This window comes from Pongo pygmaeus, chromosome 7 (assembly GCF_028885625.2).
Source record: "Pongo pygmaeus isolate AG05252 chromosome 7, NHGRI_mPonPyg2-v2.0_pri, whole genome shotgun sequence".
NCBI lineage: Eukaryota > Metazoa > Chordata > Mammalia > Primates > Hominidae > Pongo > Pongo pygmaeus.
In genome coordinates this window covers 72,251,371-72,266,040 of record NC_072380.2, presented here as the reverse complement: position 1 = coordinate 72,266,040, position 14,670 = coordinate 72,251,371, and the positions used below count along the sequence as shown (strand labels likewise).

Here is a 14,670-nt window from a genome sequence, read left to right as displayed (position 1 = left end):
TTCACTAGGTGACTGGGAGCTGTTTACACAGCCAGGTGAGCCTGCAGCAGTGCCCCAGACTCTTGACAGCGAACACCCTCTGTCTACTGCCTTCTGCTAGCCCTGCTTTGAAACAATACATTTTTCTGGAAAAAAAAAAAAAAAAACCCTAAATCATATCTACTTCTCTAGATTACAACCATTTTCTTTTCTTAAACGTTTTTAGGAATTAATAGAACTTTCTTGGAAAAATTTCCCTACTCGTTTCCACTGTGCTGAACGGACGATTTAAAAAGTAAATACTCAGAAGACACTAAGAAGATTCCGCTGGAGAGTCTCTTTTTATTGTGTTACGGAGTCTCCTAGCCCTCTCCTTTCTCCTACCCACGGCAGCCCATCTCTGTCCTCCAGGACCCCTTCTTTTTGGTATTTCCTGGAGTACGGATGAAAATGAATAGGTGAGCAGCCTCTGGGCTAGGCCAGGCACACAGGGGTCCTGAGGGCTGACCTTGGGAGACTTGCGGGCTTCTGGAAGGAAGACGCCGGAGGCCAAGCAGGAGTCGCCGCCGCGAGGAAGCGCCAGGGGGCGGCGGGGGCGACCCCGGGGGAAGGGCGGGCGGGGATGCGTCGATGTTTCCGTGACTTGGGACTGGTAGCCCCAAGGCGCATTCTAACTGTTGGCTCCCCGGCACCAGCGGCCAGAGAGAGAAAGGGGCGGATCCTCGCGTACCAGACACGCCCCTGTCGGGTATAAAATTCGCCAGGCGCTCTCTCCCCAGGCCACAGTCGCTCCCTCGCTCTGCCGGGGCCTCCGGACGCGGTCACCACGCGGCTCTCTGGAACACTCGGGCCGAACGCACGCCCGCTTGCACTCACACTGCGGTTCACACCCGCAGGCGCGCTCGCACCCACACTGCCGCTCACGCGCGCTCACACTACCCCACGCGCGCTCCACTCCCGCTCCAGCCCCGCGCCCCGCGAAGGCGCAGGCACTGCCGCCGAGAGCGCCGAGGGGCCCCGCGGCCTTCCCATGGCGGACCTGAGCTTCATCGAAGATACCGTCGCCTTCCCCGAGAAGGAAGAGGATGAGGAGGAAGAAGATGAGGGTGTGGAGTGGGGCTACGAGGAAGGTAAGTGGCCGCGAGTCGGGGTGTCCGGAGTCCCGCGGCGGCGTCAGTGTCTCGCCGAGCGCGGGACTCGAGTCATGCTGCTGCCGCGCGCTCCGAGCACCCCCACGTCCCCACTTTCCCACGGGGGCCTCCGCCACTTTCCCACTCCCCTAGCGCGTTTCGGGCGGGAGGCGCTCCGGGGAGGCGTGCTCGCCGCCTGCGTTCTCCCGCCGCCTGCGCTGTCGCCCAGGAGCCTTCCGCAGGGCTGGCGTTCGCACCTGCTGCGGTCCGGAGGGCGGGCTAGCCTCCAAGCCGTGGCTGTATCTTTTATGTCTTCTGAGTAGTCAAGAAGATATATTTTACTCAACACCTGAGGAAGACAGTGTTAGCGTTAAGAATTCGTTTTTGGCTTGAAGACTTTGGGGAGAAAGTGTTTCTGCCTCTGGTCTTTTGGTGAAGCTTGCTAGCAACGCTCAAGTCTTTCTAAAACATGTCCTAAATTTCAGGACATTGGGTTTGGCGAGAAGCGGTTGACTTTCTGAAAAACTCGAGTTTCCTAGATTTATTCCTAAAGACCTAGGGCTCCTATTAGAGCCAACCAGTAGTGCTGATGTTTACTACGTATGTTGAAACCAATATAGAATATATAATTTTAATTATAAAAAATTTGGAAAGACGATGGGAATATGTATGTACACAGATATATACATATGCACACTTTAAAATACTACACTTGCATTTCTGATAAGGGGCGTCTATTCACTAGCATGAGTTAGGGTTCTGACTGTCAACTAAGTATGTTGAAAGTTACAGCTATTTCCCAGGTACTGAACGTAATTGAACTAATGAGCAGAAGAAATTGTTCTGGTATTCTTTTTTTCTAATCACTTAAAGATGACCCAAATTTCCTAGAGTCATAAATTATTATGTCTTTGTTGACAAATACAAATAGAATATTTTGCTAGTCCGGGATTTTGTATATGGTATTTGATAATATCAGATCATTCAAATAATGAATGCAAAAACAAGTAGAATTACCATATTTCATCTGTATAGTGATGGTATCATTACTGTCTTCATAATATCAAGGGTTCTAAGTGTTTAGTTTTTACATGTTAAATTTTACTGTAATTTATTTTTTCACCTGTTTTTAATTTATTTCATTTTGTTCTTAGGTGTTGAGTGGGGTCTGGTGTTTCCTGATGCTAATGGGGAATACCAGTCTCCTATAAATCTAAACTCAAGAGAGGCTAGGTATGACCCCTCGCTGTTGGATGTCCGCCTCTCCCCAAATTATGTGGTGTGCCGAGACTGTGAAGTCACCAATGATGGACATACCATTCAGGTTATCCTGAAGTCAAAATCAGGTATTTTAGAAAATATGTTTGTGTGGTCTTTTAAACTAGAAGTCAGCGTAGAGTTATTGAACTGTCATTTAACTTGCACAATTTAAAAAGTGCAACTGATGTATCTCTATTTTCAGGATACCTTTGTATTATAATATAAAGCATTTTTGGGAATTACCTTCTGAAACAATTTTGAAAGGATAAAAGAGTGAAATTATGAAGATTATCAGTCGGTTGTTCTGCTTCTTATGATGTTACTGGAAAAACCTTAGTTTGATCACCTTATACCTTGTGAAATATGAGGACAGGTACATGCAGGTGCAGTAATCTGCATTTTGTCCAAAATTGTTGATTAGCTTAAATCACTTAATCATAATTCTCTGTTTTGCTACTTTGTGAAACCAAAGATTAGAATTTATTGACGTAATGTGGCATTCAAGGTAGACTTCTCAGGTTAATTTTCTCTACTGTATTAGTTTGCCAAAAATAATTTTAACTAATAACAAAAGAAACACCCTCTAAACTCAGCCAGAGATTTAAATGGTAAACAAACCTCTTGCTTTTATTTATTTATTTATTTATTTATTTATTTATTTAAGTTCCATCCCATGAAACTTTCCCTACCCCTTGCAAACCTATTTGAGATGGATCTGAAATGTTCTGTGGAAAAGGTGTTAGGTAATTACCAAGGAAATCAGTTTTTGGCTTTATCGTAGGAAAGAGGAAATCAGATTTTTAAAAAATGTAGCATTAATAGCATGCATTTCATAGTGGATAATAACTATCTTTTTCTTTTGGGAAAAATTAAAGTATGTTGAAATATTAGGACGTACTTGATAAATAGAGACTGTGCTCGAAAATTAATTCCAAGTCGATAAAGTTGATACCTCAAACCATAAAATCTTTAGGTTTGTTATTAATCAAGGCAGCTGTTGATTTCCAACTATGGATTTATTTTATTCATTGTGAATGTTTCTAAGCTTTAATTTAGAATCCGTGAGATAGTCACAGATTCATGTAGTCTCCTTCGCTGTTCTGAGTTTAGTCAGCATGTGAGCATTGCCCAAAAGAGTTGCTGGGCTTTATATGTACTTAGAGTCAGTTTAAGATGGAAATTTCAACTTGAACTACAATTTTTTGGGGGGTGTGGGTTTGGCTTTGATGGGACATTACGTATTATTTTTTAAAGGATATTGTAAAATTATTGAATGCTGACTGTTCTGACATATAAAAAGCAATTTAAAGAAGTACATGTGTGTTGATGTGTTGAGATGCTTTGAACTTCCGGAAATAAATGTTTATATATCCACAAAACAAAAATACATTTCATGTCAGGTGCCATGATGAATATTGGTTGCATATAAATGGATAAGATAGTTCTTGAGGATTCATAGCCTAGTGAAAACCCAGTTCTTTAAAGTACTAGTGTACACTTGATGTGGCAAGTGTTACAAAGTGTTGCGGGAGCAGAGAGGAATGACTAAGCATATATACTCCACTGCATCTGTGTGTGCCTAGTCCTGCTCTGACATAAAATTTACTTCATCAATTTGAATTTGCCATTTTCTTCTGCTACCTTCTCAAACACTCACAATTTTCTTTAATCTTCTGCCTCACTCTAAAACAGAGACTATGGACCAACATCTGGGTCCTCTCACCATGAAGTGTGTTTCTTCCTCACCTAGCATTTTGTGCTTTTCTCTTCCTCCTTCTTCCACCCCTGCCCACTGAAGAAGAAGTGTCTGCATTTCTGTCTAGGCCTGATTTGGATACTCATGATCCAGAACCCTTTTTTCCTGCCTCCCTGGAGACCTTCCTCCTTCATATTCCCCTTATCCTCTCTGTCATGGTAATAATTTCCTCCTTATTGTTCCTTCCCTTCCAATATTTCTGCAAACTCAAGAAAAGTAACTAAAATACCATGTCTTGAGTAGTTGTTTTTTCCCCTAGGATATTTAAGCTCCTCAGAGGAATCGTTTGTAAGCTCTATATACCCTGTCATTTGCTTATTTAAATAATGTTTTATCTTTATCAAAATAGAATAAATACAAAATAGTTGAATAGGCTGGGTGCGGTGGCTCACAACTGTAATCCCACCACTTTGGGAGGCTGAGGTGGGCGGATCAGTGGAGGTCAGGAGTTCGACACCAGCCTGACCAACATGGTGAAACCCCATCTCTACTAAAAAATCCAAAAATTAGCTGGGCATGGTGGCACATGCCTATAATCCCAGCTACTTAGGGGTCTGAGGCAGGAGAATCACTTGAACCTGGGAGGTGGAGGTTGCAGTGAGCCGAGATTGCACCATTGTACTCCAGCCTGGGCGACAAAAGCAAAACTCCGTCTCAAAAAAAAAAGGGTGAATAATACTCTTTCTGCCTGTGGTTCTTTCTGCCTGTGGTTATACCCTACTCTTCCCCACCTACGGCTGTTGTTCCCTAGTAACAACTACTTCGAAACTTTCTAGCTGTTTCTCCTGTGGTTACCTCCAAGAATGTAAGAATATAATAATGCTGTTATGCTTTGATATGTAAGCTATGTATGAGCTCTCTACTATTGAAGATGAGGCCAATTTTCTTTCCTTTTTTTTTTTTTCTTTTGAGACAGTCTCGCTCTGTCGCCTAGGCTGTAGTGCAATGGTGCGTCTTGACTCACTGCAATCTCCGCCTCCCAGGTTCAAGTGATTCTCTTGCCTCAGCCTCCCCAAGTAGCTGGGATTACAGGCGCCTGCCACCACACCGAGCTAATTTTTGTATTTTTAGTAGAGATGAGGTTTCACCATGTTGGTCAGGCTGGTCTCAAACTCCTGACCTCAGGTGACCCGCCCACCTCGGCCTCCCAAAGTGCTGGGATTACAGGTATGAGCCACAGCACCTGGACGAGGCCAGTTTTCTTATTGCCCTCTTTCTTATGATTTCACTCTCTTATTATCGCTGTATACTTAAATTAATTTTAAAAATCTGTATACATTTAGGGGGTACAAGTGCAGTTTTGCTTCTTGGATATATTGCATAGTGGTGGAGTCTGGGCTTTTAGTGTAACTGTCACCCAAATAGTGTACCTTGTATCCATTATGTAATTTCTCATGCCTCATTCCCCTGGAGTCTACTTAAATTAATTTTTGTTTAAATTAATACTCATTATTTTTATTATTACAACTGCAACTGTTGTTTCCAGCTGAGATTATATTTTGTCTCACTTATTAAACAGTGTTTTGTATTTTCCTGGAGTTAATGCATTTTTGTTAATTGAATTTCTTGTTTATCTGTGGGTAATTAATTTGCAAACTCTCTAACATATGACGCATCTTATCTTAGGACGTTTGCATGCATCAGGTTGTCTTCTCTCCCTCACTTCTCCTCGTCCTTTCTTTTTCCCTGTGGAGGCCGCTTTTCCTTTCTGCTCTCCAGGCCTCTTTTACAGCCTCTTCTTGCAGCTCCTTGGACCTCATGCCTGGGAAGTCCCCTTGTTTGTCTCCTGTGTTAGATTGGATGTTTCCTGGATGCCGTGGAAGTCCCCTCGTTTGTCTCCTGTGTTAGATCGAATGTTTTCTGGATGCCGTGCCATCCTCTTTTTTGAGTTGCTCCCTCATCTCGGGGAATTTCTTGGTTTATTTGCTTCTGCAGTTCATGTTCCAGGAACTTCCTGAGAAAAGGGGCAAGTGAGGGCTACATGCTTGGATGCCTATGTGTCTGTAAGTGTCTTTATTATACTTCACACTTGATTGGAGTTAGCCTGGAGTAGCAGACTGGGTTGGGAGTATTCTTGACGTCGTTTGATGTTTGACATCATGATTACATTGCTTGAAGCTTCCAGCATTGCAGTTGAAAGATCTAGCGCCATTCTGCTTCTCAACCCCCTCTATGTGTCTCTTCTCTTTTTTCCTTTCTGGAACCTTTTACAGTGTTTTCTTTACTGCTGTTGTTTTGAAATGTTACAACCATATGCCTTGGTGGAATTGTTTCTGCACTATATGCTGGGCACTTGGTAGGTTTTTCCGGTCAAGATAATTGTGTCTTTTGTTTACCAGCAATTTTCTTATATTTCTTATATTATTTCATTGATAAATTTTGTATTTTTATTTTTTCCTCCTCTTTCAGTAACTCCCACTTTCTTCTTCCCTTTCTCTTCTACTTTCTAGTAGATTTCCGCAATTTTTAATCGTTTAGTCTTTTGATTGAACTCTTACTTTCGGCTTTCTTGTTTTTAATTTCTAAAACATTGAACTTACGCTGCAATTAAAAACCTTTTTTTAAAAAAATACAACATCCAGTATTTATTTCATGAATGTATGATCTTTCTTCATTCTTTTCTGTATTGCTTCTTTTCTGTCCCTACCTGTCTCTGTTTACTCTGGGTTTCTTTTTCTATTTATATTGGCATCTCTCTTTTATTTCAGAGGTTCTCCTCAAAAGTCCAGTGATCTTTGGCTCTTTGTTCCTATTTAAGAATGAGTCTAGGAAGCAGATCAGAAACTCTTTGCACCTGGGCAGGAGTTGAGGGCTGTTGGGCTTCACAGTACCATGATCAAGAAAGGACCTGGCCATGTTGTTGGAGGAGTCTTTGTTGCTTATATCAGTTTATCTGGAATATGCTTGTTTCCTGTTTGTGTTTTTGTTTTGGCATTGGGGATGGCTCAAGTTGGCCACCAGCTTTCTGGTTGTTGGCACAGACAGGAGACTATCACCATTTAGCAAGTCCACATTTCCTTCATCTTCTGCCAGGGATCTCGTCATCATGCCTGACCATGCATGATGAGGTTTAACTGCTCCTTTTAAAAACTTTAAATCTGTTTTTCTGTTTTCAGTTTCCTGCTCTGCACTGCCACATTCAGAAGTATCTCTAATGCTTCCACCTCCTGAGTCTTTTCTGGTGTCTTAGTCTGTTTGGCTACTATAATAAAATACTGTGGAGTGGGTAATTTATAAATAATAGAAATTTATTTGTCCTAGTTCTGGAGACTCGGAAGTGCAAGATCAAGGTGCTGACAGATTTGGTGTCTGGTGAGGGCTTTTCCTCTGCTCTGTGCATGGTGCTTCGGTGCTATGTCCTCACATGGTGTGAGGCAGAAGGGTCAAACAGGCTCCCTGGAGCCCTTTTATAAGAGTCTCATCCCATTCTTAGAGCAGAGCCCTCATCCCATTTACCTGATCACCTCCTGGACATCTTATACTGTTGCATCGGGGATTCAGTTTCAACATGGATTTTGGAGGGGGATGCAGGCATTCAAACCATAGCATCTGGGTTCTGTGGTAGGAATTGCCTGCCCCTTGTGGCCTTCTTCCTGTAGTTACTTAGCTTTTAGCTTTCTCTGTTTTGCTGAATCACTCACTACCTTTCAGTCGGCTTTCCAGCACCACCCCCCTACCGCCGCCCATTATTTTGGGCATTTCTCTTTTGCCGCTGTTCTCCAGTCTTGTTCATGTTGCTCTGGCAAGTTGTGCCCTCTTCATTTAGTGAGAATTGAGGAGGGAGGGCAGATAAATGTTTGAGTACAATCTTCCTTGTCTAACTGGAGGTACCCCCTGCAAATACAGCGTGCTGTCTTCTTAAATTAAAAAAAAAAAAAATCCACACAAGGAGCACAGTTCTTTTTAGAAATTAAAGCTGACTTCACACCACCACTGTGCTAAAACCTCAGCCCTCCCTGAGGCTGTCTTTGGCCTGAGTTATTTTGTTTTATTTTTTATTTTTGCTCTGTTTATATTAACAAATCATAAAGAATTGCCAAAAAGGTTTAGAACAGTTGCAGTATAATTTAAATGCTTAGGCTTATCAAACTAAAACTTTTAACATAATCGTAATGATATTGTTCCTGTATGTATAATGCCATCTGGAGTTACTGCCTTAATATAAATTTGAGGGTTTTCAGGGGCATGAGCCCCTGCCCCCATCCCTCTCTGCTGGAACTTCTCAAGCCAAGGTCACTGATGAACTCATCATCCCCTAAATCCAATGGGCATTTTTATATTCTTACAGGACTTTAACTCTGCTGCACTGGAAATGGAATTTTTGGAAGTTCTCTCTCCTGTTGGTCTCTGGGCCACACAGTTCCTTGACACTTCTTCCTAATTTTGACTGCCTTTTCTCTGCTGGTGCTTCATCTTCCACTGTGCTTAAATAACAGGGTTTCTTAAGGTTTCCTTCTGAACCCTCTTCTCCTGCATGTACCCCATGAGCAGTGCATCTGCATAGACTGAGTGCTACTTTGTTCATCTTCTGTTTCCCCATAAGACAGCAAAGGAGCTTAGAAAAGGGGCCACAGTGATAGGCTTTCTGAGTGGCATGGGCCAGTGCGGCCTCCCTTCTCAGACCCCTGGCAGGTGGGTGGGCAGCTTGAATAGCTCAGGGAAGGAAATCCATTTCTCACAAGAAAACCCATTTTGCTTTTGAGAAATTCCAAAAGTTAAAAAGTTCTATGATCTCCGCCATTGTCTCTCTTTTAGGTCTCTGGACCTATTTAGAACAAATATAATTATACTTCCACTTTCAAATACTGCAGTCATAACATGCAGTTGCCATTTTTCTTTTCAGACATTCTTAGTTCTTTCAGCTGTTGCTCACATGACAGCCTTTCATCCCTCAATACTTACTTATTGATAATTTACTATGGGAGTTATAGACTCACTTGTCTTTTAGACCCAGGCAGATATAATACTATACATGAGAGCAACCAGGAGAGCAAGAGATTGTAAATAGCTACTGACCCTCTGCTTCATCTGCAGTGTCAGTAGACAAGACAGTAGGGGCTGGTGGGGACTGCAGGAACTGGCAAGCTGCAGAGAGCAGGCCTACTTTGCCAGATGTTTAATGTGTCAGGAGAAACTGGAGATGTGCACCTGTGAACTAAACATACGTGTTCACTGGTTTCATCTGGCCTGCAGGGTGAGGTTGGCAATCTTTGTTTCATCTTTTGCAAACAGTTACATGCTTTGGATAAGGTGAGTATAAATCAGATCCAAAGCCTGCCCTCAAGGAGGATACAATGGTAGGTCATAGAATATATTATAGCTATACAGGGAGAGATTATTTTTGGTGGAAATTCTTAGGGAAGGATTTGTGGAGGAAAGAGCATTTGAAATAATCCTTGAAGGATGAATAGCATTTGGATATGGGGAGCCTGGGGTGTGTGGGAATGGAAAGTTCTAGAGGTTGTATGAGGAAAGGCTAATCCTTCAGTATGTCTGGAAGAGAAGATTTGTTCATGATAAAGGGGGTTAACAGGAAATAAAATAGAGAGGGTGTTTTGGAGCAAATTCATGAGGGACCCTGCACAGAGGCTAAAGAGTAGAACCTTTCTTTTTTTTTTTGTAGGATAAAGTCATAATTAGAACATTGCTTTAAGAAAATCAAGCTGGCAGCACTGAATGAGATGGGATCTGGGAGAGAGTGTGAGCCAGTTTGAAGGTTAGTACAAAAGACTCAACCAAAACCACAGGCATTGCAGTGTCAGTGGAAAAGGAGGGGAAGACACAGGAGTGATCTCTGCGATGCAATCTACAGAATGTCATGGGTCAGTTATGTGGAGCAGGGGAGTGGAGGAGATCAGTGGAGAGAGATGGCTCGGATGGAGCCCCCGGTTTCAGATCCTGTCACTATTCTACCTCTGCTCTGGGCGAATTTCAAGGTAGCAGAGTCCCTCCCTCCTAACATGGAGTCGAAGCAAGCATCACATTCCAGGGTGATCTGACCAGACTATTGGTCCTACTATCTCCTGGAGTATGGAGAATTTTATTAAGGCTGCCACATGTATCATTTAGCTTCTCAGCAGGACAAGTGGGTCACTGTCCCTCAGGAATCTTAACATTTAAGGTACACAGGCAAATTAAAATTAAACATCTTTGCAGTGGTATAAAGAGGATTGTAAGCATAAAAAATAATTACAGATTTCTAGCCTGAGTGGCTTGATACTTAAGTAGTGAGAAAACGTGTGAGACTGCCCACACTTGTGCAGTAGTGTCACTCCAGCTGACTATAAGCAATGTCTTAAGGGTAATGACATTTTTAATGGACCATCATTATGGGAGAAATTGCTAATCAAGATAGGTCATATGTCCCCTTCACTGTTACTTATTATAGAAACTTTAATTAGGATATTTTACTTCTGGGTCTCTTATAATTCTCAATACTAATTTTAGGATAGATGATGATGATTATTAATCCTACTTTTTCCCCCCAAACGTGACAACTTTTTAACAGTGTTTCTTAGCAACCTTGCTGATTTAAAGACGAAATTGTCAAAAATATCTTAAAAATTATTTTCACTGAAGAAGAGGCTCTGTTTTTTATTTATATGAAACGTCAGGGCTGAATTTCTTTTTCCTTCTTTCTTTTCTCTCTCTCTCTCCTTTTTTTTTTTTTCAGGCTCTCATTCTGTTGGCCACGCTGGAGTACAGTCATAGCTCACTGCAGCCTCCAAGTCCTGGGCTCAAGCAATCTGCCCACCTCAGCCTCTCTGGTAGCTGGGACTACAGGCCTGCCACCATGCCCAGCTAATTTTTAAATTTTTGGTAGAGACAGGGGTCTTGCTATGTTACCCAGGCTGGTCATGAACTCCTGGGCTCAAATGATCCTCCCGCCTTGGCTTCCCTTAGAACCAGGATTACAGGTGTGAGCCACTGTACCTGGCTGGATTAATGACTGTATTTATTATTGGCTAACTTTGGTGCATTTGAATTACCTGGTTAGTTGCTGTCATCTGCATCATTTTGCATGTGCTTCATTTTGCCCGGCCTGCTCTCCGTGCTATTGTTATGATCTTTACCCTTAAGAGCTGAAGATATTTAATAGAGCTATAGGTTAAAAGCCAAAGACAGTTTAAAAATATTGAAAAATTTTTGCTTTTCAGGCCTGAAATGTTAAAAAAAAGAACTAAATAATACTATTTTGGGGAAGTTTTAGAGACAAAATTGGAATTTCTTAAAAGTTACCCTGAGGTTATAAAGTCTTTAAATCCATTAAGAATGAACCCTTTGGGGCTGGGCATGGTGGCTCATGCCTGTAATCAAGCACTTTGGGAGGCCAAGGCAGGTGACTCACTTGAGGTCAGGAGTTCAAGACCAGTCTGGCCAACATGGTGAAACCCCGTCTCTAGTAAAAATACAAAAATTAGCCAGGCATGGTGGTGCACACCTATATTCTCTGCTACTAGGGAGACTGAGGCAGGAGAATCACTTGAACCCAGGAGGCGGAGGTTGCAGTGAGCCGAGATCACACCACTGCACTCCAGCCTGGATGACAGAGCAAGAGTCCATCTCAAAAATACGTATATAAATAAATAAGTAGGTAAGTAAGTAAATAAAATAAGAATGAATCCTTTGGATCCTTCGGGTGGTGTACCAGGGACCCACTGGTGTAGGGTTTCCTTGTGTTGACGGTGTGGCTCTGCAGGCTCCATCTCCTGGCCTCACCATCTGTAACTGGGCATGATAGCAGCTTTCTAACTGGTTAGGCTTACCCTTTGTTATTCTGTCATCTGTGCAGATACTGCACGAATAATACTTTAAATTGCAGATGTGATCATGTTAGTCCCCTGATTAAAAGCCCTCGATGGTTCTGGACAGGAGAAACCCCAGCTTGTAAGCATAGGCTGCACCTCTTCTCCTCATGCCCACCTTGACTGTGGCTAACTTTTGATTTTATACTCCTAGAACACACTTAAGCTGCTTCATGTCTCAGAATATTTCTCAGGCTCTTTGCTCTACTCTTCATGCACTTTTCACCTCTCAGCTTATTCAAGACTCAGCTGAGCTGGTATCTTCTTGGGAACATCTTCCCTGACTTTATGATTCATGCTTGTTATTGGCTTGTCCCTTGCTGGATGCCCTCCTGCTACCCTTTCCTGCTCTTGATGTGTTCTATTTAAACTATTCAGTTTACTATTTTAACCACTGAGACTGCCCAGTCAACACCAAGGCTGGATCTTTCTCGCTTTATATACTAAGTGGTCAGCACAGGGCCAGGTGTCGAGTTGATCTCAAAACTTAGCTTTGAAGTCAAATGAAAAGAGAAGGAATAAGGCTTGAGCACTAGCCTTTGAATTATCTGGTAAATTTGTTTTCAGCAAAGGATTGTAGAAGCTTAGATAGATTTAGATAAATGTATATACATCAAGTCTTTACAGGGTTTTCAGATCTTACAGAAGCTTCCTCAGGGAGCTCTTGTTTATGTCTTATAAATGCAATTGCCAAGCGTATTAAAGAGCATTAAAGAAAATGGAGGCTGTGGCAATGGCATCGTTTATTTTATATTCTTTTCACAAGTTCCTTTTCTAAAAAAAATTCAGCATGTCATCAGTAGGCGTTTCATGTTCTTTCATTGTAACTTTATTGAACCAGATGACATCATAACTAATAAACCTGCCATGTAGTGACCCAATATCACTCAGCAAAATTTGATTTTCATAAATGTAGGAAAAGGCTCCCCCTTCTGAGATGATTTTTTTTTTATTTAAAAAAATTTAAGCAGTAAAAAGGGAGAATAATGCTGGAAGAGGGTTACCAGATGGATAAAATAGAAGCTGCTATTTGTTTTTAGTCCATAAATGCAACCATTCTTGGGGGATGAACAGGTAATGCTCTTACCTAGCACCTCATAAAACTCTGAATTGAGAATTTTGTCATTTTTTATGGCATCGTATGGCTATGTGACTTTAGTGTGGTATATTTTGGATTATTCATCTGCAGCAACAGTGAAAGGTACCCAGAGCCTGGTTCCTGGCTGACAGCCACCTCTTTGTCACCTCTCCCTGGAGAACCAGGCTGGGGCAAAACACTTCCCTTCTCAGTGTTCCTTTCATACCATAGAATATAATTACTTTATTGTAATTGTATTGACTGTCATGACATGACAGTTAATAAACCTGTGTAGTAACCAGATAGGACTCAGAAAAAATATGATCTTGATAAATATATGAATTTACACTTCAGGATAATAGAATGTAAGATCTACAAGGCCAGGGAATTTTGTCTGTTTTGTCAAAATCAATGTATTCTAAATACTTAATACAGTACCTGGTACAAGGTAGTAGATGATCAAAACAATATCTGTTGGAAGGATTAGTAAACTTCCCTGGATTTTGAAGTTCTCCCTATCAAAACATGGGTCTGTGCAGTTTGAATTTCCACAGTGTTTCACTTAAACTGTCTCCAAGTTTAAGTGAAAGACTTCATTGCTGTTAAGGAAGTTTTGAGCATTGGTCATGCGGCGAGTATATTTTTGAAGCATGGATCTCTTTATGGTTCCCTGAAATCACTGTCAAGACCAGCTACAAGCTGTATCATTCATTTCCATATGACAGTACTTAGTAGACTGCTGTTTACTGGTAGAACTAGTAAGCTGCTCTGTAACAGAGCAGTTTTAGAAATACTGTGTGCCTTTGTGTGTGTGTGTTCTGAGTGTATGTGATAAAGGGGTTTTGGGGAAGGAGTTTTAAGAATCCTCTTTCCCATTTCACATGTGCTTCATTTCATGACACTCCTGTCTTTTTCCTTAGCCACGTGGAGCTGAGCCTTTTCTAGGACAGTTTTATGGCTTTGTTTTAAAAGTGGTGTTATAGGGCTCACCTGTCGAGGCCTTGGGTTCCACTGTTGCTGGGGGTGGCGAGGGGTATATTTTCTCTCTCTCTTTTTTCATTTTGGTTTGGGAGGTCGGGTACACAGTGGGTAGACTCCTGGTCTCCTTCCTGGTTTTTCTTAAGACCAAATTTGGACAGCCAAGAGAAAGGAATGAGTTGTGAGGTTGTTTAGAAACGTTTCATACATTCTTAAATCCACAGAATGGACGTTTATTGAAGAGGAAGGTGAAGTGAGCTTGCACTGTGGTTCTGAATATCTACAAACCTTTCCGATCCATGTATTAAAAGTTTTTTAGATTGTTCTGGGAAATAAGATGAAGTGCAGTTCTCCAAGGAGCAACTTCAGTTTATAAATCTAGGCTTAGATAATTCATTGTTTTTTAGTTCATGCTCACAGATACTGAAATTTGGGTTTCCCTATCCCTGCCTCACCTCTGGGATGTGGGTCAGAGGATTTGAGTTCCAGATCCTGTCCTGGAGCCTGCTAGGAGGCTGACTGTGGCAGGTCACATTCAGCCCTTCTTCATCCTGCTTTTCTGCCCTGTCTGTGGAGTTGATGATAAGACTATCCCCTTGGATTTGTTGTGTGACCTAAATCAGACCAAGCATGAGGGCAAACACTAAAATCTAAAATCATGCATGACAATGTGATCCTAAGGGC

General features: G+C 41.9%; 1 protein-coding gene across 2 annotated transcripts in view; it reads left to right on the top strand.

Annotated features, from left to right (window-relative positions):
* Positions 1-565: 565 nt before the first annotated feature.
* The window catches only part of CA8 (carbonic anhydrase 8), a 92,261-nt gene continuing 78,156 nt past the window's right edge, over positions 566-14,670 (top strand). Inside the window, exons 1-2 of one of the 2 annotated variants that reach the window (XM_054499260.2) lie at positions 566-1,109; positions 2,264-2,455. In XM_054499260.2, coding sequence (XP_054355235.1) covers positions 1,010-1,109; positions 2,264-2,455 — 292 coding nt within the window. In that variant the 5' untranslated portion in view covers positions 566-1,009. The remainder of the gene's footprint in view (positions 1,110-2,263; positions 2,456-14,670) is intronic. The other variant, XM_054499261.2, reaches the window with a different exon arrangement.